This window comes from Microtus oregoni, unplaced genomic scaffold (assembly GCF_018167655.1).
Source record: "Microtus oregoni isolate MIOR12 unplaced genomic scaffold, Mior012 000024F_ref0000369, whole genome shotgun sequence".
Classification (NCBI taxonomy): domain Eukaryota; kingdom Metazoa; phylum Chordata; class Mammalia; order Rodentia; family Cricetidae; genus Microtus; species Microtus oregoni.
In genome coordinates, this window is record NW_024543083.1 from 15,622,794 (window position 1) to 15,645,200 (window position 22,407).

The 22,407-nt window shown below is 49.1% G+C and overlaps 1 protein-coding gene across 6 annotated transcripts in view; it reads right to left on the reverse strand.

The window, feature by feature from the left end:
* Positions 1-22,407, reverse strand: part of Arhgef10 (Rho guanine nucleotide exchange factor 10) — an 87,424-nt gene that overhangs the window by 14,932 nt on the left and 50,085 nt on the right. For all 6 annotated transcript variants that reach the window (XM_041673968.1, XM_041673970.1, XM_041673967.1 and 3 more), the window contains 9 exons: positions 21,339-21,514; positions 11,922-12,037; positions 11,309-11,436; positions 11,080-11,180; positions 9,487-9,608; positions 8,642-8,728; positions 7,099-7,325; positions 6,417-6,574; positions 2,205-2,347 (listed from right to left, as the gene is read on the reverse strand). In XM_041673968.1, the coding sequence (XP_041529902.1) occupies positions 2,205-2,347; positions 6,417-6,574; positions 7,099-7,325; positions 8,642-8,728; positions 9,487-9,608; positions 11,080-11,180; positions 11,309-11,436; positions 11,922-12,037; positions 21,339-21,514 (1,258 nt within the window). The remainder of the gene's footprint in view (positions 1-2,204; positions 2,348-6,416; positions 6,575-7,098; positions 7,326-8,641; positions 8,729-9,486; positions 9,609-11,079; positions 11,181-11,308; positions 11,437-11,921; positions 12,038-21,338; positions 21,515-22,407) is intronic.

Consider the following 22,407-nt stretch of genomic DNA (forward strand, 5'->3'; position numbering starts at 1 on the left):
TCTACTCTTGGAGCCCTGGTGATCTCAGCGCTGTGCCTGTCTGGAGCATGAGACACCATAAAGCAGAGAGGGAGCATTGCCTTACCTTGGAAACCTTCTAGGGAAGGCTGCTGAGCACCCCTGGCAGTTTTGGGTTCCGTTTACAAATGATGATGATCATGCCATTTGGGGGAAAAAAAGTCTTAAAATAGTGGAATCATGCCTCAGTGTAAAAACAATGGACGACGAACAAAACATTAAGATTTCGGGGACTGCAGCTCCAGTGTGCTGTGCTGGATGCAGGCATTCCCCTCCACCAACAAGCATCCCTGACTTGGGCCCAGGAGAGAGTTTCCGTGACACACAGTTGGGCTGTGGGTGGGCCCTGTGCTATTGCAGATACAGAATCAGCAAGGTGACATTGCTAGTCATCAAGACAGCCCAGTGGAACAAGGCGGCATAGGGTTTGGAACTTTCTAGGAACATTATTTATGAGATGGTATCACTGGGATGAGCTTAAATCCCACTCTCTCCTGAGGTGACAGAACATGCCACCAACGTACGTCTTGAAATAGACGTCTGAGCGACATCTAAAAATGTGACAAGTGAACTCTTAGCAAAGGGCCTGAGGCCCTGCCCTGCTCTGTTGAGCTGGCAAACTCCACCAGAGATACAAATGTTTCCAGGAGCTAATGGCGATGGCAGTCTGGTCTGCAGATCACAAGGGCTGGGAGGAAGTTGCCATGGTACCTGTGACTGGAAGGGAAGCTCTTATGACAACAGTGGCTCTCAGGTGGATACAAAAGTAACAAAGGTTACCATGAAACCATGTTTCCCTCTGCCTTTCCTGTGGCCAGCTGGCAGGCTGGGTCTTGGGAACACAGAGGAGCCACCCCTTAAGAGAATCAGAACAGACACGGCTATAGTGACATTCTCCGTCATCCCAGTCCGTGGGCTCAGGCAGCAGGATCTTTAGTTCAGGGTCAGCCCGGGAGGGGGTAAAGTTATCTCACTGCAGTCCCAGGGAGAAAGTTTTGAGCTTGGACGTGCCAGGAAACACAGTGCCCCGCCTGCACCTTTGCCCCACGTGGAAACATCCTGGTTCTAACTGAGCCTCACCTCCTGACCCTTGAACTGCCCTGGGAGTCTGCAGGCCTGATACAGCATCTGCATTGATGAGCTCCATGTCACAGGGCACACTACAATTCACAGCTCTTGAGATGGGAGCACAGTCAGGTAGCTGAGTGCTGAACATGCATGAGGCCCTGGATTCCATTCCCAGTACCAAAACCACCCTGAGTTCTCTATACCTGGAGCTTAAATCCCACTCTCTCCTGAGGTGACAGAACATGCCACCAACGTACGTCTTGAAATAGACGTCTGAGCGACATCTAAAAATGTGACAAGTGAACTCTTAGCAAAGGGCCTGAGGCCCTGCCCTGCTCTGTTGAGCTGGCAAACTCCACCAGAGATACAAATGTTTCCAGGAGCTAATGGCGATGGCAGTTTGGTCTGCAGATTTCTGAACAGTCATTCGAACATACCAGACTAAAGAAGCCCCACCCCAAAGACAAACACTTGTCATCTCTTGTATGACACTTAAAGGCAATTCTGTGACAGGATTGCTTTGTTGTTAATCTCTTGCTTTTTTGTTTTCTTGAGACAGGGTTTCTCTGTGTAGCCCTGGCTGTCGTGAGACTCACTCTGTAGACCAAGCTGTCCTCTGCCTCCTAAATCCCTATTGGCAACTTCTGGTGTCTGGTATCTCGGGAGAGGCACCCTCCCTAGCACAGCGGGCCCCACACCAATCCTGCATTTTGCCCTGTGAGTTTATGGCTTCTCCTTTTGTTAAAATTCTCATAAAGAGGGAGTTTTGGGTTTAGGAAGCCTGGATTGGTCTCCTGAATATCCGGCTAGTCCGTCCTTCATCAGTTGATGAGAAATGGCACTCCAGCCAAGTGCTGATTTTCCACATGTTCCTGAGGGCTGTTTATATCGAATGTATTTTGAAATCAATGTTTCCACTACTTAGCAGGTAAGCACAGAGCAAGCATGCCCCAGAGAAGAGGTTAGAAAATGGTGAGATGAGTTTTCTAGTTAATCGTATCTTTCTAAGCAAAGCCCCAGAATGCACCCTGTTCCTGCCATTCACACTGTAGAATGCCTGTGTGGCTGGGACACACCCTGTCTGCAGCAGGCAGCAGCAGATTCGTGACAGCACTCACCTCTATAGTGTGCGTCTCCACGCTGGCCATGAACACCTGTCCTCCCGAGGCTGCCCACAGCGCACCTTCCACCAGGAGAAGGCTTCTGACAGGCAGGACACCCAACTTGATCACTTGCTGGGGTTCCGGGTTCCAGGATCCATCTTAAAAAAAAATATTTTTAGTTCCTTGCTGTGGGATAACGCTCTTGCACACTGCAAAGATTTGTCACTTGTATTAGTTTAATAAAATGCTGACTGGTCAGTAACCAGGCAGGAAGCACAGGCGGAGCGACCAGACTAGGAGAATTCTGGGAAGAGGAAAGGCAGAGATGCAGTTGCTACCCAGACACAGAGGAAGCAAGATGAGAGACGGCCTCACTGAGAAAAGGTACCAAGTCACATGGTTAAACATAGACAAGAATTATGGGTTAATTTAAGTTATAAGAGCTAGTTAATAATAAGCCTGAACTAGCAGGCCAAACAGTTTATAATAAATATAAGCCTCTGTGTGTTTCTTTGGGAATGAATGGCTGCGGGACCAGGTGGGAATGAAACTCCCATCTATAGTTCCTCTAAGCTCAGGTAACTGTGCATGGAGAGAGAGAAACAGGATGCCACGCCTCACTCAAAACCACGAACCAAGTACCAACTGTGACCACAATGGTTGTATTCAACATGGAGTATTTAGGGGTCCAGGAACCAGCCCTGGCACACAGCGCCTATAGCGTGTGGAAGACACAGAGGACAGCAGGTAGGACGGGACCACCTTCCTATGGCATGTCTCTACCTGGCACGTCTCTAGACACATTCCTTGCTTTCTGTAAATTAAGTATCAGTTTCTTTATCTATAAGATGGGGACAGTACTGTCACAAGCCTTGAAACTTGTTTCAAGAACTAAAAATGAGAAAATACACATAAACACTCATTGCAGGACCTGTCGCGTTTCCACAGATCCTGCTGCAATACAGCAGCAATGCATGAAGTGATCGGTTGTCAGAATGACCGCATCAATTTCAAAACATCCTACAATCGTGAGGAGAACCTGTCTTCACTAAGGTGAAAAGACCAAACAAAACTAAGCCGAAGGCCCTGCTCGTCTACTGTCTTCCTCCCTGACCCCCAGGAATCCAAAGCTGTACCCAGAGATCTGTAATGAGTTCTACCATGACTTAAGTGAAGTATGAATCAACAGCACAGCGATGGTAAAGACTGAAAACGAGACTTAATCTGAATTAAAGTGGTTGATGTGGCTATCCTGTAAGTATTTAATTGTTCATTCAGTAAGCTCCAGGATTCCAATGCTAATTACATCATCAGTGTGATTTCCCCGCCATGAGAGTTCTCTCAGCTCGGAGGAAACAAGGTTTCCCTCGCCTGCTCAAACATTCATACAAACAGACATCCCACGTGGCCCTCACAGCCCTTTACAGCACTGTGGCCTGTGCCTGTGATGGAACGTGTGTGTGTTCAGAGTAGACACACTGCCCTCTGATGTTCACAGGCTCCTAAAAGCATGGCATGGCGTAAGAACACAGACCTCTGAAGCAAGACAGAGCTCTGTCTGCAGGCTGCTAGAGGAGTGTGATGTCGCTGACCACAGTATGGCTCCTTTGAAACAGGAACTCCAAGATCAGAGGTGGGATAACCCACTTTAGATATTTTACTTTGGTTAAAGTTCGACTTCCAACAATCGGCCTCTGTTTTCTGGCCACCTAAGCAAGTTCTCTTTTCCGTAGATACTGTATTCTTGTCTCCCTGGAAGGGCCTTGTACAATCTCACTACTGAAAGTGTGTGAATCTGGACCAACTCTTAGGACAATTCCTACCTAATAAGGCACCTGCACCACAGACAGACTTCATACATGAGCTAACAATACTGATAACCCCAAGTCTTCATAACCTCAAACATTCCCATCAAGTCCCAGGTTTCCAAGGCCCACTCCAAAGCAGCAGAACCTTCATCAGGCAAGGGCATAGTCTCTGATCAATCACATCCTCCACCACCAAGAACAGAAGAACAACAGGCTGTGCGTGGACGCTCGGGCCACCTTGCTCTCTACCACCCAGGCCTGCCGACAGTGTGCAGGCAGTGTATACACAGTGGGAAGGGACTATATACAGCTACTGTGGGTCATGATGCATACTGCACACTACACCACAGAGCTGGGCTGGCCAAGCCCAGGGACGCATAGCGATGAGGATTAATCCTCTGATGGAGGAGGGTCATCTGTCTATCTGTTGCTTTCATTGGTTAATAAAGAAACTGCTTGGCCTGATAGGTCAGAACATAAAAAGGTGGAGTAGACAGAACAGAATGCTGGGAGGAAGAGGGAAGTGAGGCAATTGCCATGCATCTCTTCTCTGGGCCAGACACCATGAAGCCAGCCGCCAGGTCAGACATGCTGAATCTTCCCGGGTAAGCCACCACCTCCTGCCTGCAGCTCCATCTACAATCCTCCAAGCAACTGACGTACAAGAAGGAAGAAAATCAGAAGGCCAAGGGACAGGAGCAAAGAAAGTCACCTGAAAACCTTAAAGAAAGGGCATCATGGATAGGGAAGTATAGAACAATATAATGGCAATCAGAAAATTCGACAAAAGGAGAAATATACAAAAACTGCTGTGCGTTGTGCACGTGCCTTCTCTAAGAAGGGTAAGCAAAGAAAATAAATAGAGTGAAACCAAAATACCCGTAAAAGCAGATGGAATAGGAAAGTGACTCTCAGCCTTTTAGTGGAAGAAAGGACTGGGGGCATGGCTCAGCAGCCAAGCTTCTGCTCTACATGTAAGCACAAGGTTCAGCTCAGTCTCTAGCACATTAGATAATAAAGTAAGGCCAAGCAAAATGGTAGCATGCTATAAATAAGTCCCTATGCAAGTTTTAATACTATAATGTTTATTCAAAAGTTCACATACACTCAGAGTAATGGAAAAATGGACATCACCTTCTGAAATCAACTACAAAGACCCGCTACATCCCCCTGAAATCACCTCCCTTCCAACTTACAAATAATCAATATTCCATGCAATGTAGTCTCCGCCAAGGAGAGGCCTGGAGAACACAGGGTGCAGAGGTGGACAGCAAGACCCAGCACCAGTGGACAAAGGTCCAGAGCTCCCCAGTCTGTGTTTACCATTGGCAGTATTCTGCGGGTGGTAAGGAGCTCACCAGCCATTTTGAAAACACATTAACAACTATTCAGAAAGCACTGGCAGTCATAGAGGGCAGCATCAGGGCAGGAAACCCCACCCCCCCCATTTTGGTGGCAATGGCTCTTAGACCCCTTAGGAAATACAGAGGGTCAGAAGGCTTTGGGTGCATATGCATAGGGCCTGAGGCCAGGTGTGAGCTGCAAGGCCAGGTGTGCAGGCTCTAGGGCAGACCTAGGCATTTGGTGAGCATGCTAGCAGGAAAGGGTCAGCCTCTGGGATTCAGTTTGGCACATCTGTATTATATGCCAGGCTGAGAGACTGGGGAGAAAGCCTGGCTACCAGCCGTGCAGCAGCAAGGGCAGTCCCTTGCTGTGGAAAAAAATCATTTGCACAAAGCAACCACTGAAACTCATGAGAAAAGCCATTGAAAGCGACAGTATACCCACAACACGGCAAGTTCCCGAAGTCTGAAGAACAGTGGGGTTGCCATACCCTCAGCTGGGAGCACCATAGAGGGACCAGAAAGCCAGGGAGGTGGAAGGGTCTACAGAGGGGAGCATGAGACCTGGACAGGCCTCTTTCTATCTTTACCAGAGTCCTTTAAGATGGCTAATTAAACACTGCCATGCTGAAGGCCTGGGGCCTGAGGGCACACACAGGGGCTGGGCACTTCTGAGATGGGAAGGACCAGGCTTAGTGTTTGAGGCTCTGCAAGGGCAGGTGAGGCCAGTCACAACGGTGCCACATGGAAGGAGCAGAGACGGAGAAGCCAACCCTCCAGGGCTACTGCCGCCCCCATGTGAAAGTGGGCCTGAGGGATGGAGGAAGGCTCAGGAGAGCAAAGCAGAGTCTAGAGTGCCTACGAGCACTAGGATGGGCCTTTAAGGCTGGCCTGCATTAATCCGAGTCAGTGTGGAACAAGAAACCCCTGGGAACCAACTTTAAAAAAATCCCATGTGCCCATCAGTGCCTTATGGGTAAGGAGCAAGTCACACAGGTTTGAAACTAGGAGTGACAAGCACCGCGGGAGGGGAGACTGACTGCTAGCCAAGGTCAGGGCTGAGTGTGGGAAGTTACCTGGAGCCTTGGTGTAGCTGGCTACTGATCCATTGACCAGGCCTGCATACAGGCCTTGTGGGGAGCAGGCCAAGCTCATGACAGTGGACTTGTCAGGAGTGTAGAAGTGCTGAAGCCTCACTTTCTTGCAGCCCTGACTGCTTTTGTAGATGGAAATGCTACAAAAGAAAAACACACGTTAGCGGTCCCATGTGCGCCCTGTGAGAAGCCTGGTGCCTCCGCATCATCAAATGGCAGTGCCCTCCCCCTCAATTCACATGGGCTACGTTTTAAAGAACGCCTGCCATCATTCTGATTTCATTCTTAGAGCTTAGAGAAAAATTCTGGAACATAATTTATTTTCCTCCTATAGATTTTGTAATGTTAGTTTAATTCATCATTAAACAGTGTCATTGTTCCAAATGATCATCGCATAAAATATTGGTGCTTCATTCCAAAACTGAAGAAGTGGTATTTTTTAAGAAGGATTAATAAAACGAATCACTCGAGAGGCAAGCTGCGGGGAGCTTTCCCTTCATCTCTTATCGTAATAATTGAAATGGGTGTGGCTGACTGGTGACTGGAGACTGCTGTGACCCAGGAATCCCCTCCCCGCTCACATCTTACGTGGCTCACACTGCCCCACGTGAGGGTGACCTGTCTTGCACTGAGGACAGTCCCTAAAGCAGTGACTGTTCTCTACCTTCCTTCTTCCGTGCCCAGGCAGATGGTGGGCACGTGGGATGCTCTCGAGGCCGTGGCCTCTGGGTCGGTGGCTTCGCTGGACTCCTGGGGCTTCGACTCCTCCGCCGGAATGTACACCATGCACAGGATGCGTGACTCCACATTGAAGCACTCGATGACTTTGGGGTTGGAACCTTGAAAGGAGACGATGGCGACCTGGCCCATCTGATTGCTACAGCTTCCGATCTGAGACAGCGTGTGAGAGGGAGAAAGAGTGTGAAGTACCGCATCCTTCCGGGATTGCTAAATCAGGTCAGGCATGATCCTGGAGATGCAGAACCCTGACCTACAAAGGTATTGATTTTCATGGGCCCATCACACTCAGAAAAAGCAAATCAAGTAAAAGGAGGCCTGACAGAGTCCATTTCTCTTTTCAGCATGTTAAATCTGGCTTTTCAATTTTTCAATACCATGAACGCAACTTTATTTTGCAAGTGAAAAGTGTACACATCGGACAGCAGACACCATCCTTCGCACAACTGCACGGGCCTATTCACACACTCATTTTACAAAGTGCCGGAGAGCAAATTAGCGGCAGTGTTAAGTAAGCTGGCACGACGGTGCAAGAGCTCTCAGCCTCGGTGAAAACAAGCCTTTCGAGAGGCTGAAACTGAAAAGAACACAGCCCAAGCAGGCCATCCCGGGGAGCACAGTGCGTGCTGCCAAGCAGCTCCGGGAGTCCCATGAAAGCCTACTAAGCTCCCCATAGCTGACAGTCTGGAGGGAGCCTGACCCCTGCGGACAGACAGCAGGCTGGTTCCTGGTACTCAGCTCTTCCCTCCTGCATGTATTCTATGCAACAAGGAAGCAACCCCCTCTGACCCTGTTGGAAGGAGGTCAAACCATCAAGTCCCTGTTTGGTTGAGAGAGAAAGAGAGAGAGAGGAGAGAGAGAGAGAGAGAGAGAGAGAGAGAGGGAGAGAGAGATAGACAGACAGACAGACAGAATGTATGTGTGAAAAGCAGCTACAAATCTGCTCAGCAGGAAATTACAACCCAGAAGAAGTTTAGCATCTCTGTGAGTCCCTAGGCAGCTGAAACACCAGCTGACGACACACTAGGAGCAGGGCTGAACAGCAGCCCTGGCTGTCAGCTTAGAGCTATGTATACTGAGAGGGGCAAAGGGAGAGGCAGGAGGCCAGGGAGCCAGTTCCAGCACGTTCCTCTGGTGTGTGAGAACAAGAAAGGGCTACTACTACTGAGTATTGCTGAGAGCCTAGACAATGCGTAGAACCAGCTCTGTTTAACCAGGACTCCAATGTTCGGGAAGAGGAGGAAAGTCAAGGTGGTGAGACACTGGGGTGGAGGACATGCAGCTCTCCTCACAGCACCTAAGGGCTTTGTCTCAGGTCCTCAATGGTAAAAGAGTAAAAGCCAACATTTGAATTCCTAAGTCCGCACCTCACAGGAAGGTTCTGTTTGGAAACCTGACGGGGTATTTTCTGGCGAATGCCCCCAGCAGTTCTTTCTCAACCTGCCCTAAAGACAAGCAAAGAGCCTTACCCACAGGAAGCCACGTGCTGCAGAGGGCGAAGCTGCTTGGCTGTCGTTGCTTAGGTACGGCTCGGGGTTATAAGCTGCGCACTCAATCTACAACGGAACACAACACTGTGGATTCAAAATGTCTTCCATCCATGGCTGGCTGAAGCACGGGCCTGAGCCCACGCATACAATGAACTGTGGAAGTCTCACGAGTTCATTTTGCAGATGTGAATTCCCAAGGTTTGGTCTTTTGTGTTTTTATCTTTAGAACCCCTCAACTGTGCTGAAAGCCAGCTGGACATGCCAAATCAGCCAGGAGGACTAAGCCAGGAGCAGGACACCTGACGTGTGTCCACTGGCCTTCCTGACACATGTGTCATGTGGTTTTGCAGGGCAGGGGTTCTGAGGCTTCACTTGAGCCAGGGGCAAGGCAGCCCCCACCAAGTGGATCAGAGGCCAGGAATAAGAGAGAGGTAACAGTATCAGGTTATTTCTTAAAGAAAGGTATAGGGCCTTGCCAAGGGCATTGGGCCTCGGTGCTTGAGAGGAGGACACGGTGGGCACTTCAGTGAGAAGGTGCACACCACACCAAGCAGATAAAGGCTTCAGTCCTGGCTCTCTACAGAAAGGGACTGCAGAGCAAGCTGGAACACCACAGAAGAGGCTGGAGCACAGCAGGCCGAGGCCTACAATAACCTTAGCTGGCAGCAGGCCACACAGACAGGGGCTGAGCCTCACTGGTGGGCTCCCAGCAAGACCCTCTCCAATACTGGTAATACACCTCCTCTCCAGTAGCACTAACAGGGTGCGATGCCAGCGCTCCCCAGGTAAATCCTCTGCAAAAGCAGGTACTACCGGGCCCTCACCTTGAACTCTGGCTGCTTGGCCACCATCACAGGCATGTGTCCCACCAGGAGAGGGTGCGTCTCCTTCTTGGCTAGGTTGCCATCATCGTCCACACAGAACCATCCCATGTGGTTCTCCTCCTCTGTGGGCACATTCAGAGAGAGCAGAGCTGAGCTGAGGGTGAATCTGAGTGTGTCCTCCTGTCTCAAGAGTCCATGGCTTGTGAGCTAAAGTGATTTTATCTTGGGAAGCGACACTGCCTTTCCCTCGCTGGAGGTGGGGGGAGGTGATCTCTCACTGCTGCGGCCTAATTTGTAACATCATGGGGCCTCCCACTCCAGATCTGCTCCTGAACTGCACACAGCAGCAGCAGCAGCAGCAGCGTGATGGGCTGGGGCCACCCCACACAGGCCTGGATCCTTCAAGAAGCTGAGCTGGTCGGACTAGGTGAAAAACCCCTAAACATGAAGGCATAATTTGCTCCCAAAGAAGACGGCCATCTTAGCTTTGAGTCAAAGCAGAAGGGAGGTGACCACCATGTTATTTCACAAGGGTCATCCCCTGGATTATGGACACAAGTCAGTGAATCCCCCGGGAGAGGACAAAGACTATGTCCCTGTCCTCACTCAGATCAGGGAGGCTCCCTTTTACAATAAAAGTCTTTCTCGTTTCACTAACTCCTGCTCTCTAGGGGACCAGCAACAGCGAACTTCTGTTTAATTCTTAGGTGACAGTTCAGACCGTCTGCACTTGGAAGAGGATTTCACAAATGGGTGCACACACATCTACCCACATACAGGTAGACCATCACATACACAGACATACATCCACACCTAAGCACTCCCTCATATGCCACATATATGCATACACATGACACCCCAGTGCAAGCTAAGTAAAGAAATCTGTGTATATAAATTCTTGACAAACTATAGAGATGATCTGCCTCCCTCCCTACCTCTCATCTGTAAGTCTATATACCCACCCACCTACCTACCATCAATCTCCATCTGTCTACCCAATTACCTACTGTCTATCAATCTATCCCCCTATCATCTATCACCTACCTATCATCTATCTACCTTATCACCTATTGATTTGCCAACCTACTTATCATTTATCATCTACCAACTTATCATCAATGTATCTACCCACCTACCTACTTACACAGGCTAAATGGATAGAGGAGCCGGGAAAGAGTTATAAAGCCACATCCAACCACAGTAAAACCACGGGACTTTTTTTTTAGAGCAGGGATCCTGAGGGACAAGGTTTTGATGCGCTGCAGTCCCTGTCACAGGAGGTGCTGGCACACAGGCTGAGCTCACCCACGCCGGGGTTTCAGGCTCTGGACCAGAGCTACAGCCTCAGGGGCTCACCCTTGTGCTCCACAGTCATAATACACAGAATGTCTGATCACAACAGAAGCAACTGGTATGCTCTTGTTTAACTTACTTTTTCCTACTAAAGCTAGGCTTCCAAAACACAGGAAACTCTCTCTCCACCCTGGGTTTTACCCTCCCAGGTGTAGGTAGCACCATACAACTTCTCTGGTGACTCTGAAATATCTATTTCTCAATGGCGCATGCCCAGTTAGCTTAAACCCTGTGTCTTACCAAGTGCCAGCTTGGCCATCTGCAGGCTGCTGACCCAGGACTCCTTGATGGCAGGTGTAAACGTATTGAACACAGCAGCAAAGAAAGTGGGCCGCCCTGACCTGCCAGAGGAGAGAAGCATTCCCTTTACAGACCACACTCTGGCACAGACTGGCAGGTAATGCGATAACCCAGCCAGAAAGCACCTATGACAGAGAACGGCTACACTCTGGTTTTTTAAGTTACTGACTTGTCCTGCTTTCCCGGGAGCTGTAACTGAATTCTGCAGCGGTCGGCGGCTCTGATTTCTTCCTCTTTCTTCAGGACCAGTCGTTGTAAGCCTGACGTCCAATCGTGAGCTACTGACTGGTTTAAATTCTAGAGGAGATGCATAACACGTTTATTAGGTTTTATAGCATCTTGCTTTGCTTCATGACAAGGTCTCACTCTAACCGAGGATAGCTTGGAATTCACTATGTAGCCCAGGCTGGTATTAAATTCATGGCAATCCTCCTGCCTCACACTGCCAAGTGGGGGTGATTACAAGGATGATCCAGCACACTTTACTTACACACACTTTTAGAAGAGAAGAAAAAGCAAAGATCTAAGCTGAAAACCCCAGGGAGACTCAATGGTATTCATGTCCCATCACAAAAGCAAATCCCCTGCGGCTGATCATGCAGAGATGTGACTGAGGTTTGAGACTGCCGCAGGAAGGAAAGCTTCGCTGCCCCAAACAACAGAAGAGCAGTCACAGACACGCAAGTGCCCGGCTCCGGAGAGCCTGGAGACAAGCCCACGCTCACAGATCTGGAGGCTGCAGTAGTGTCCCATCCCAGAGTCCCCCTCCCCAAACCCCGTACCTGATAGCTCCCTCGGAGGTTTCCTATCAGCTGTGAGATCTGCCCAATGACATTCAGGTCATGCAGCAGGTTCTGCAGATCCTGGTACAGCTGCCCTGGCCCCATGTAAACTTTGTCTGAAATGCAGAGGAAAAACAAGAATCACTTGCTTCCTGCTCAGGGAAGTACCAAAATAAATTTTAGTTTTGCATACATACATAATATACACTTGGGAGTTACTCCTTTGCTAGTTGCTGCTTTGGTAATTCATGTGTATAGAATGATGTCTTTCAGCTGCTGCAGGCTGGTGTCGTGTCTCATAGAACTGCACACTGTGATGCTCGGGATGGCATAGTACTCACTTCCCTGTCATACCCAAACGCCACAGTTTCTGCTCACTGTTCTCATCCTGGTCCAGCCCAGGTCTCTGAAGTCCTCGAGTGTCCTAGCCTTCACCTGCCCACAGACCTCCCGGTCTGTCTCTGACAAATTTGACTCTTTTGAAGGACACTGCTGAATTATCTTACAGAATGTCTCACAATTTGACCCACACTTTGTAAGAGAGAGCAAGACAGACAGACGGATGGATGGGGGCATGGGTGGACAAGGGAATTTCACGTATTTCAGATTTTCCTTCAACTCCTAAGGAGCTGAAGCTGACCTTGAACTCTTGGTCCTCTTGCCTCTACCTCGGGATCACTAAGAGCGTAACTTGTACCACCACGTTGTACTGTGCAGTTCTGGGGATCAAACTCAGGACTTCATGCATGCTAGGAAACAACTCTGCCAATGGAGCTGCACCCCTGGTTCCCTAATTTTAAACATCATCATTAGTAGTAAGAAATACCCAGATAGGAAATTTTATCAGGAACAAATTTCTAATACCTGAGGTATCCAAAATCATAGAGCTTCCTAAGGATTTCCCCCAAAGTTAGAACATTTAGAAAGGACCAGAAATGGCTCTGTCCATACACTGGGGTCAGGAGGTGATGAGCACCCTACTGTCTATGTGTCCATAGTCAGTTCCTACCAGCCAACCCCTATAACCATGCCAGCTCCACCACTTATGGAAGGCTTGGGACTGGGAAGGAAGGTGCAAGGGGAGATTTGCAAATATTCTATGTCCAGATCCCATAGGCACATGAGTGCTGAGAGCGTACCTTCAGCCTCCAAAGTCACACAGAGGCAAGAGGAATCTGAACTCAGAACTACGTCCACAACCCAAGCAGAAAACCTGCACGCTTGTCCTGTGCTTTCCTACCCTCTGCCTCACGTAATCATCCCATAAATCATCCCAGAGCCAGCCAGGGAGAGAGCTGGATTTAGAGCATGGGGCCTTGGTGTCATGATCTCAGCGGATGGCCGCCTAGCCACAGCCGTGCCTCAGGGGTCCCAAGCTGAGCAGTGCCCAGCTGGATTTCAGGCTCCGCTGCTAACCATTTTAGTTTCTTATGATTCTTATCACTGAAGTCTGTAAGTTCGGTGTGCACTCTGTCCCGAGAACCACACAGCTCGTCCCAACCTTCGTTCTGTCCACTGTGCCACTGTGTCAAAGCTGGGGCACAGCTTCATAAACATGTGTCTCTCAAACACACGCTATCTCACTGGGGACAAAGCCACCACGATGTAAGTGGTTTCTCAGAACACGGGGCTGATTTTATCACTTTTCATGCCTTCCTGAGTTAGGCGTCTCCCAAGGATCTTGAAGTTTCATCACACGAGGAGCAAACTGTGGCAAGGCGTTATTATGAAAGTATCTCTCGCATTCTGAGACTCAGACTTTCCAGTCCTCACAGCTTAGTTAATAATACATCTTAGACTACTGAAGACTCAAGATGGCTATGTACTGTGTACTGGGCCTGCTTGTTTAGCGTGCTTTTAAGAGAACAAAATGTAACTATTCCTATTTGCCTTGTATTTCCCATGTAACCAACTTTTACAACCCAAGTTAATACATAGCTTTAAAATTAAGACATGTGCTCTTCCATGTCCTTGACCCAGAGGGCAGTACGTGTGCTTATGTGTGTCGTGGCAATAAATGCTGGAAACACAAACAGGCTGAAAGCAACCTCATGCAGTAAACTCCACCCAAACGCTGGAAGAGGCACGCAGATAAGATCTGATAGCCTTTGTTTGTTCCTGTGCTATCTAGGTCAGTAGGGTTCGTGTGTACCCCCTTGTAAAACACGGTGAAGACATCTGAAAAGTGTCCCTCATTCCTTTCCCATGGGATGCTTTCTGTGCTGTTCAATAATAAACAGAGCAAAAGCCCTTCGTGAGGGACGCAGAGGCTGACAAGACAGCATTCAGGCAGGCACAGACTCGACTCCTGCAGCAGACAAAGTATAGACAGACCAGAGACCGTTAGCTACAGAGAGACTGCAGACACGGCAGGAAACAGGAACTCAACCTGGGCTCTGTCTTGATTAAACTACCCCAGGGTCAAGGGCCTTGATCTCCTTTCTTCATGGAACACTGATGAACTCTAATGACCTGAATGTCACTAATGCATTCAATCGATGCAGTCAATGTACCAGGTGCATCTACGCACACACCCTTACACATCTACAGTGCACACACTGACTACATTTTCCCTTACATTATGCTTATAAATCAAAATATTTTTATCTGGAAACTCATCCACTGCGTTCACTGTATAAACTTTTGAGAATAAGCTGTGAACCCAGGCTTGAGATACCATAAACGCGACATTAACTTTCTTCAACAACATCTACTTTATGTTAGCTTTATAATCATTAATAAATGTTGACTTCTATTTTTGGTAAGCAGCACTAAGAATTTCAGGACACATTTTAGGTGCCTGCAACACTCTTCAGTTAGCTCACAGGCCAGGACTAGCTCGAGGGCTCACAAAATCACTCCCATCACCTGTGAGACCCCTCACACACACACCCAGAGTCACAGCGCCTCCTTGACTCTGTTCTCTACCACCACACCTTTGTCTTACCATAACCCATATCTAGCTTTAGCCCCCCAAAATAGTATGATTTCATTTACACTGGTGTTCGGTTGATAGGCCCTTTTAGGAGAAACACCTTGGTTTGGGGGACTAGTGTCCACACTGGTCACAGTTATACCCCGGGCCATCATGCCATGACAAATGTCACAGAGCAGAAGTCTGCACCAAGAAGGTGGGTCCGTCCGTACCAGGCTGCCGAGGGACTCTGCTCCAGCTTCCTCACTTCCCATCTCTGAGGACAAGGTGAAGAACTAGAAATGACACCGACTTTCTGGCAAGTGTCAAGAATCTGCCATTTGTGCTTGGATTTGGAGGGAATTCCTCCCTCCCATTCACCTCATGAGTCAGTCACATGTTTGAACAGAGAATACTCTGCTACTTAAAGCAGACTTTTTGGACTCCTGCGAGCCGGAAGCCTTATCTAGGCTCTTCCTCGAGTCTCAGATCCCTTCAAGGAAGACAAGTGATGGGTAGTCAAGGCAGTGTCCTGAGCAGAGAGACCCCAGCAGGAGGAAAGAAGCTGATAGGAAACAGGAGGGATCTGAGGCGAGGTTGTTCACTTCACCTCAGACACCTGGAGATTTTCCTCAGAAGAGAAGAAGCGGGGACACAGCCTACTGTGTCCTGCCCACTCAGGGAAGAAACAACAGGTCTGCACTGTGGCCTCACTTTACCCAGTAGGCACTCTACCTACGGAGCCATCTCCTCAGCGATGTGTGTGTCCACACCCTGATGTGAATCTGAGGCAGGAAGGGAGGCTACGTCTTCTCAGTGATTAAAGACCTTGATACTGAGACCACAAGGTGTGTGTCCACCTTGGCCCAGCACAGGAAATGCACAAAGTGCCACCTGAGCAGGAGCAGCAGACACTGGGGACGTCAGGGCAGAGCGGCTCTCAAAGGCGACCTCCGTGCAGCAGAGAGAGCCTGTTCTCTGGCCCAAACTCCATCAAGTAAAAACACACAAGCAGAAAACTTCTCAGAGCCAATTTCCAGCTACCTGGTGATAGATTCTGAGCGTTTCAGATTTTGTGGGTTGATTCTCCATTGCAGCTGGCACACGATCGTTCCACATCTTCCCCCAGCTTTCTCACGGACACCACCCTTCCCCCTCCCCGTTTCTATGGAAATCCCTAGAGCCAGGGAGAAAATTCGGGGTGTAAGCTGAATGGAATCTTATGTGACAAACAAAGAAGGGGCTGTGTGGCTGAGTCAACAGCAAGGACATTTACGACAACCTGGGTAGGAGTGTGGACTCAGACATGACCCTCTCTGAGTCTGGAAGCCGGAATATCTCTGACCAGGGGCAGAGGGTTTCCCAGGCCCAGACAAGGCTGTTCTAGCAGGGGTGGGCTGTAAATCAGAGGATGCGGGAGCAGGGGTGAAGGGAAGCAGTCAGCCGCTGGTCTCCACAGGCTCCCACATGTATTTCCCAGAATGCCCCCTGATTTTCCCAGATCTCCAGAGAATCAGCAGGAATGGGAAGGAACTGCTATCCTCTGGCACAGCAACCAGCTCCAGTCTGTCCCGGTCCTCGCCTCCACAGGGCCACACCCCTGGGTCAGGCTTCTGATAACTAAGAGCTCACCGAGAGCAAACACCAGGGTTCAGAACTGGCTTCATGTGCTGCGTGGAGGGAAGTCAAGTCCAACCTCCTGCGTATGAGTAACTAGCTCTTCCAGAACCATTTGGCAAAGAGTTTTTACACAAGATCCCCAAAACAAAAGCAGAAGAATAGGCATTACATCAAACTCAGAAGCTTCTACACAGCAGAAAGAGCAATCAACTGATAAGCCTTAGAGGACATAAAGATCTGCCTGCAAGCTAACCACGTGACAGAGGATTACCACCTAGATCACATTAACAAAAATCCAATTAATCCAATTAAAAATGGGCAAATAATCTGAACAGACATTCCTAAAAATAATATACATAAGTGGCCAATGAGACCACAAAGAAAAATTCTGCATCAGTAATCACTGCAGAAAGGCAAATCAAATTACACATCACCTCACACTAGTGAGAAGAGCTGTCATCAAAAAATAAATAACAAAAGCAGGTGAGAAGTGGAGAAAGGGATTTACAGCCTGGCGCTGACGGGAGTGTAGACTGTTAGTGGAGCCAGCACAGAGGACAGCATGGAGGAGCCCCCAGGAAGCCACAAACAGACATGCCCCACGACCTAACTATCCTACCCTGGGTACACATCCAAGGGACAGAAAATCAGTACATCACAGGCCAAGACACAGAGGCAGCCTGGGTGGCCATCAGCAGACAGCACAGGCAATGAGAATATGGTACACACACACAGTGGGAAATTCTATCAATGACACAGTGTACTGAGTTCTGTCATGTGTAGCAAAATGGATGGAACTGGAATACACTGTGCTAAATCAACTAAGCCGGACACAGAAAGATAAGGAGGTCCAAATACAAAGAGCTATTCCAGAGGCCGGGGCAGGGAGAGGGGAGGGAGGCTGTAGATAGGCTGCAGACGTACAGCGTGACTACAGTTCACAACCTAGGGATACCTGGAAGAGAGATGACAAGAAGCCCCAAACACGAGGCAACAAGGAGATGGCAGCACTAAATAGGCAGACGAGTCAGGACGGATAATATGTCAGTACTGACATGTCACCCTGTGTCCCACAGTTATAATTATTATGTGTTAACCAAAAGTTGAAAGATAATTTTCATGGCGACAGAAATATTAAGGATCTTATTCAATCATTTTATTTTGAATTCAGATGTCAAATTATCATAATATCTGACATAAGTGAAATATAGCAACAATTCATAATAAGCAGCACCAGGGGATGTGTTCTTACTTGGATGAGGAAGACCAGAGCCAAATAAGGTATAGATACCCCAAGTCCCCAGGTTACCTGTGGACCATTACCAGATAATCCAATACAAAATAACCATCCGGCACAGAAGGTGGGGACCTGCTTCTCTGTCAGTATTATCAGTGTGTGGGGAGCAGGTTAGTACACAGAATCACAACAGATGGTTCATCATCTGCCTTCCCAACCCTGAACCACAGCCTGAAAAGTCAGCAAAACCTTTTAGACACATGTTGCAAAGTGATTCCAGGAGATCTCAACACTTAACCCAATCCATGGGTCCCTGGAGGAGACCAGTTCACTGGTTCCCAAGCATCTCTCTACGTGTGTCGTTCATCACGGAAACTCGATGAGACTAACATGCATGCTGTGTCCCCAACAGAAGCCTGTTTTCTGGGTGCTTGGAGCCGTGCAGGGGCAGCTCCTTGCTGCTTCTGCTGGCACAGCCTCACCCTTCCCAGCACTGGTTGCTAGGCAGTGACACCCACACTCTGCCTCCAATACAGAACAACAGACCCAGCTTCCAAACCTGAATGTTCCAGTCATTCAAACAGCAGAGAAGTCATGTGACTTCAATAAGAACAAGAACTTCCACCTAGCTTCTCAAAACGCCCCAAGATAACAAGTCCAAGGGAGGGGGAAAGAAGACACAGAGGCCACCAAACTCTATAGGAAGAACGAGCGAGACTCAGGGAGGTCTCCATGTGAGTGAGCTGGCCTGGAGGGCAGTGTGTTTACTCCTAAGGACAGGCTGACCCCAGACTAGTGTTAGACAGGCCAGCAAGCGTACTGTCTGCTGCGGCAACAGTAACCCCTCCTCTCGTTTCGCCCTGGCTGTCCTCTACTCAGAGATCAACATGGCTCTGATTTCCCAAATGCTGGGCTCAAAGGCGTGCGCCACCACCACCTGGCAGCAAACCTCTCTAATGCAGGAAGACACCCCATCACTAAGGCCTGCACACACACAGGACAACTTGAAGGAGTGGGTTCTCTCTTCCATTGTGTTAGCGCAGAGATCAAACTCAAGCCAGCCAGGCTTGGTGGCAAGTGTCTGCTGAGCCATCTCATAAGCAAAACATCTTAAGTGCCTAACCACCAAGAAGAAGAAAAGTTAAACTGTACCTACTTGTGGTGATGACTGGCTAACCAGTTGGCTGCATGACACATTTCACTTTACGCATAAATACCAAAGCATCACATTAAACATTTGAGACACATCTGGCATGCAATTAAACCTCAGCAGGTGGGCAAGCCCAGTCTGGGAAGCACACCGCTCGTAAAGCCCTTCAAGAGTTAGTCATCACTGTCATGTGTAGCACTCAGATGAAGGCTCACTGAGTCTCAGGCAGCAAAAGATAACTCAGGCCTTTTCCAGTTCTGTGTTCCTAAGCACGGAGCAGCATCTCAGCGGTAGTCTCCCATGGTCCCCAGGGACGGCTGACTGGACTTCCACAGCTGCCCCAGAACCATGGCTCTCTCAGGAGTTCCCAGGCCAGCACAGCTGCAAGCAGGGGTCACCAGCCGAGTGCACACATGCAAGGGTCAGGCAGGGTGACCACGTCCATCTGCAGAACCCCACGTCTTCCCAGAAGCTAGTTTTAGAGGCATTGCTTATGAGAACATGGTCTCCTTTTTAGCTGCCAAAGCTTTTATTCCTGCTTCTATTATGGGATGCGGCCCACAGTGCAGCATCTGTGTGTTGGGATAGCCTGGCCGGTGCCAGTTTCACTTATGGCTCAGGACTCAGTGTTTGGTTCATCACAGCTTCTAATAAATACACGATAGGAGAATACCACTTCATTAGACTGCAACGCCCACTGGAAACCACAATGCTCTTTAATTTGTCCTACAGATGCCTTTTATACGGTATGCTGTTAGGCTAGGGAATAAGAAATGGCAAACCAGGGGAGAAATGAACAGATGAAGTCACACACCCACTAAGCTACCACCTCAGCTGATAGTATTTCAGCCTCAGTATCAGCAGTGGGATGATGAGACACACTCTACTAAGACGTGGGTTCATCCACAGTGAACAGCAGAGCAAATCTCCAGAAGACAACGACTGTCTCACTGTTGGAGAGCGTGGAAAAAGATGCCCTAAGAAACGGCTTGGCTGAGGTCATCTCGGGGCTTTCTTATGACACAAAACCAATACAATCTGCATGCCTCCACGACTTACCCAACTCCTCTTAACAAGACAGACTCCTGCGCCCAGGATGAGGACTGCTCCCCTTAGCTGCTCAGCACCCAGCATCCTACGCCACACCTCGTCCTTGGGACAGTGGGTAAGCTCGGCTCTGGCTGGCCGGCTCCTCCTTCCTTCAGTTCCCTGTGCTCAGCGCTCCTGCTGTAGCTTTCACAGTGAAGTGGGAGAGAGATGCCGGGTGCTCCGGGATGACTCAGCTGTGCACAGCACTTGGTATGGAAAGGTCACCACAACACACAGGGCTTCAAGAAAACGAATCCTTTTCTGATTCTTCCTTCCACAGAGCTGGTCACACCCTGCTTTACACTTTTCCCTAATGTTCTTACCGATTCTAACACCATCCTACATTTGTGCAGGACAAGTCATCAACAGAGAGAGGATAAGAAAATATAAGTCCGTGTATCCGCTATGAATTCCTTGTGATCAGCATCATCAATAGCTGTCTGAACACTGAGAGGCAACCTTAGCTATAAACACACGTTAACACCGACAGCAACGTGAAACACAGTCTTTGCAATCAACACTTCCGAGTTCCCTAGAGGGGATTCTAAAGGCCACTTGGAAAAATAATCAATTTCCCCTTGAATAAAATTTCAATGAGCTGTGACAATTTGGAACATCATTCTCTTCCTGCATCCCCTCTCCCCATCCTTCCCTTCCTCCTCACACTGCCCGTCTGTCTGTAATCCGTCTTAGTGTTCTAGGATACGCTTTGGTACTTCAACTCTACTTGAGTGTCTAGATAAAGGTACTTGCTGCTTTAAGTGGTGGGTACAAACTACAGTCAGCATTCAAGAGTCTAATAACTGATACTATGTTCGAAGAACTAGTGTCCCAGGCAGATGCCAGGAATTAGCAAAGTAGAAGGGATTAGACCAGATACTCACTGCTCTGTTTGCCTGTGTTTCCCCTAAATGTACATGCCCAACCAGAAGGGCTGAGTTTCAACGCCTGCTTTCACGCTTCTGGGAGCATCAGAAACGAATTTATTGGAAAGGTTGACACTTGTTAAGGTTATGGCATTTTCCCATTCACTCTGATTTAATTGGTTCAGAGGCAGAGGTCAACCATGAATTAAATCTAGCTAGTCTTTATTCAGGTTGAAGATGGAAGAAGAGGAGAAAACAATGATGGCTGCTCTCAGGTCAAAATCTCCAGGCCGAAACACGACTGTGCAGTGCTGAGTCATTCCCAAACACCACCGTCGTCCTGCTCCACTGTGAAGGCCACGTGGGGTCAGCTGGCATGGAGCAGAGCCTGCCCATGGTCTTCTGACAGCACTACTGATCAATCTACTGCCACCTTGTAGCCAAAGCAGTGTGGAGACAGAGCTCTGACATGTCAGACAGACAGACAGACAGACTGACCAAGGCAGCAGATTCCATAAAAGCGGACAAGACTGTCACTCACGTGGCTTCACATTGGCCACCACAGCCAGGCTTTCAGGCGAGTGTGCAGCATGGTGCCTGCTGTGGTCCCCAGCGCCAGAGCTACCTCCGTACTCAATCACATCCACGTGTCCTAGAGGGACACTCCACTTGAGCAGGTATCTCTGGTTCATCACAGCATGGCTTTCATGTGAAGTCCTAGAACAAACAGAAGCTGTTACTTCACGGATGACTGTGGGGCCAAGTTCGGATGCCTCCCGTCCCTCCCGCATCCCCGAGCAGCAGGGTGGTCTCCAAGGCACTCGGGATCCTCCTGCAAACAGCAGTCTCTGGCTCCGGCTAAGGCCTCCAGCAGGATGGGCAAGCAAAATCCTCTCCACAATCTCACCCAGAACCTGAGAACTCACAGCAACCCTGTCTGAGGAGTCTGGAGAAAATGTCCCAAGTGTGCAGAGATGTTCTGGGTTGACTCTAGCTTCTTGTTTATCCTTGTACGGCTGACTACATTATACTAACATTGATAAAGTTAAGTCAACCCACACTCCAGGCATGACCGAAGCATTTGCTGAGTGCACAGAAGGGAAATGAAGACCTAGGTATTCTCTTCTTTTACTACAACATGGGAAACAAACACAGAACACAAACACCTATGACCAAAGCAGCAGCAGAGCCCACAGCTCACGCAATTATACACATGAACAGCCATAGCCATGTCACCGAGGGTGCTCCAGACAGCATCTGCAGGACCGTCCTGACCCTCGTGGTCAACGCCCTTCACTTGATGACAAGGAGTCAGAGGGTTGGCAAGTGGAGTGACTCTGCCTATCAAGTATCACCCACATATCCTCTCTGCCACAACTCTGGTAGTGGGAGGAGGGTGGTGTGTGGCTGCACGGTTCCCAGCCTGCTCTCCAGGAGGGACGACCTAGATGCCATGCCCCATACCTTCCACAGTGCAGGCAGCATGCTAGACTACTCTGCGGTACCAAAGGCTTATCAACTGCTCCTGCAAGGCCAGCAAAAATCTCTCACCAGCCCCTAGAGCTGGCTCCACAAACTGTGAGGACCCTACCTCCCAGGTTCCCTCTGTT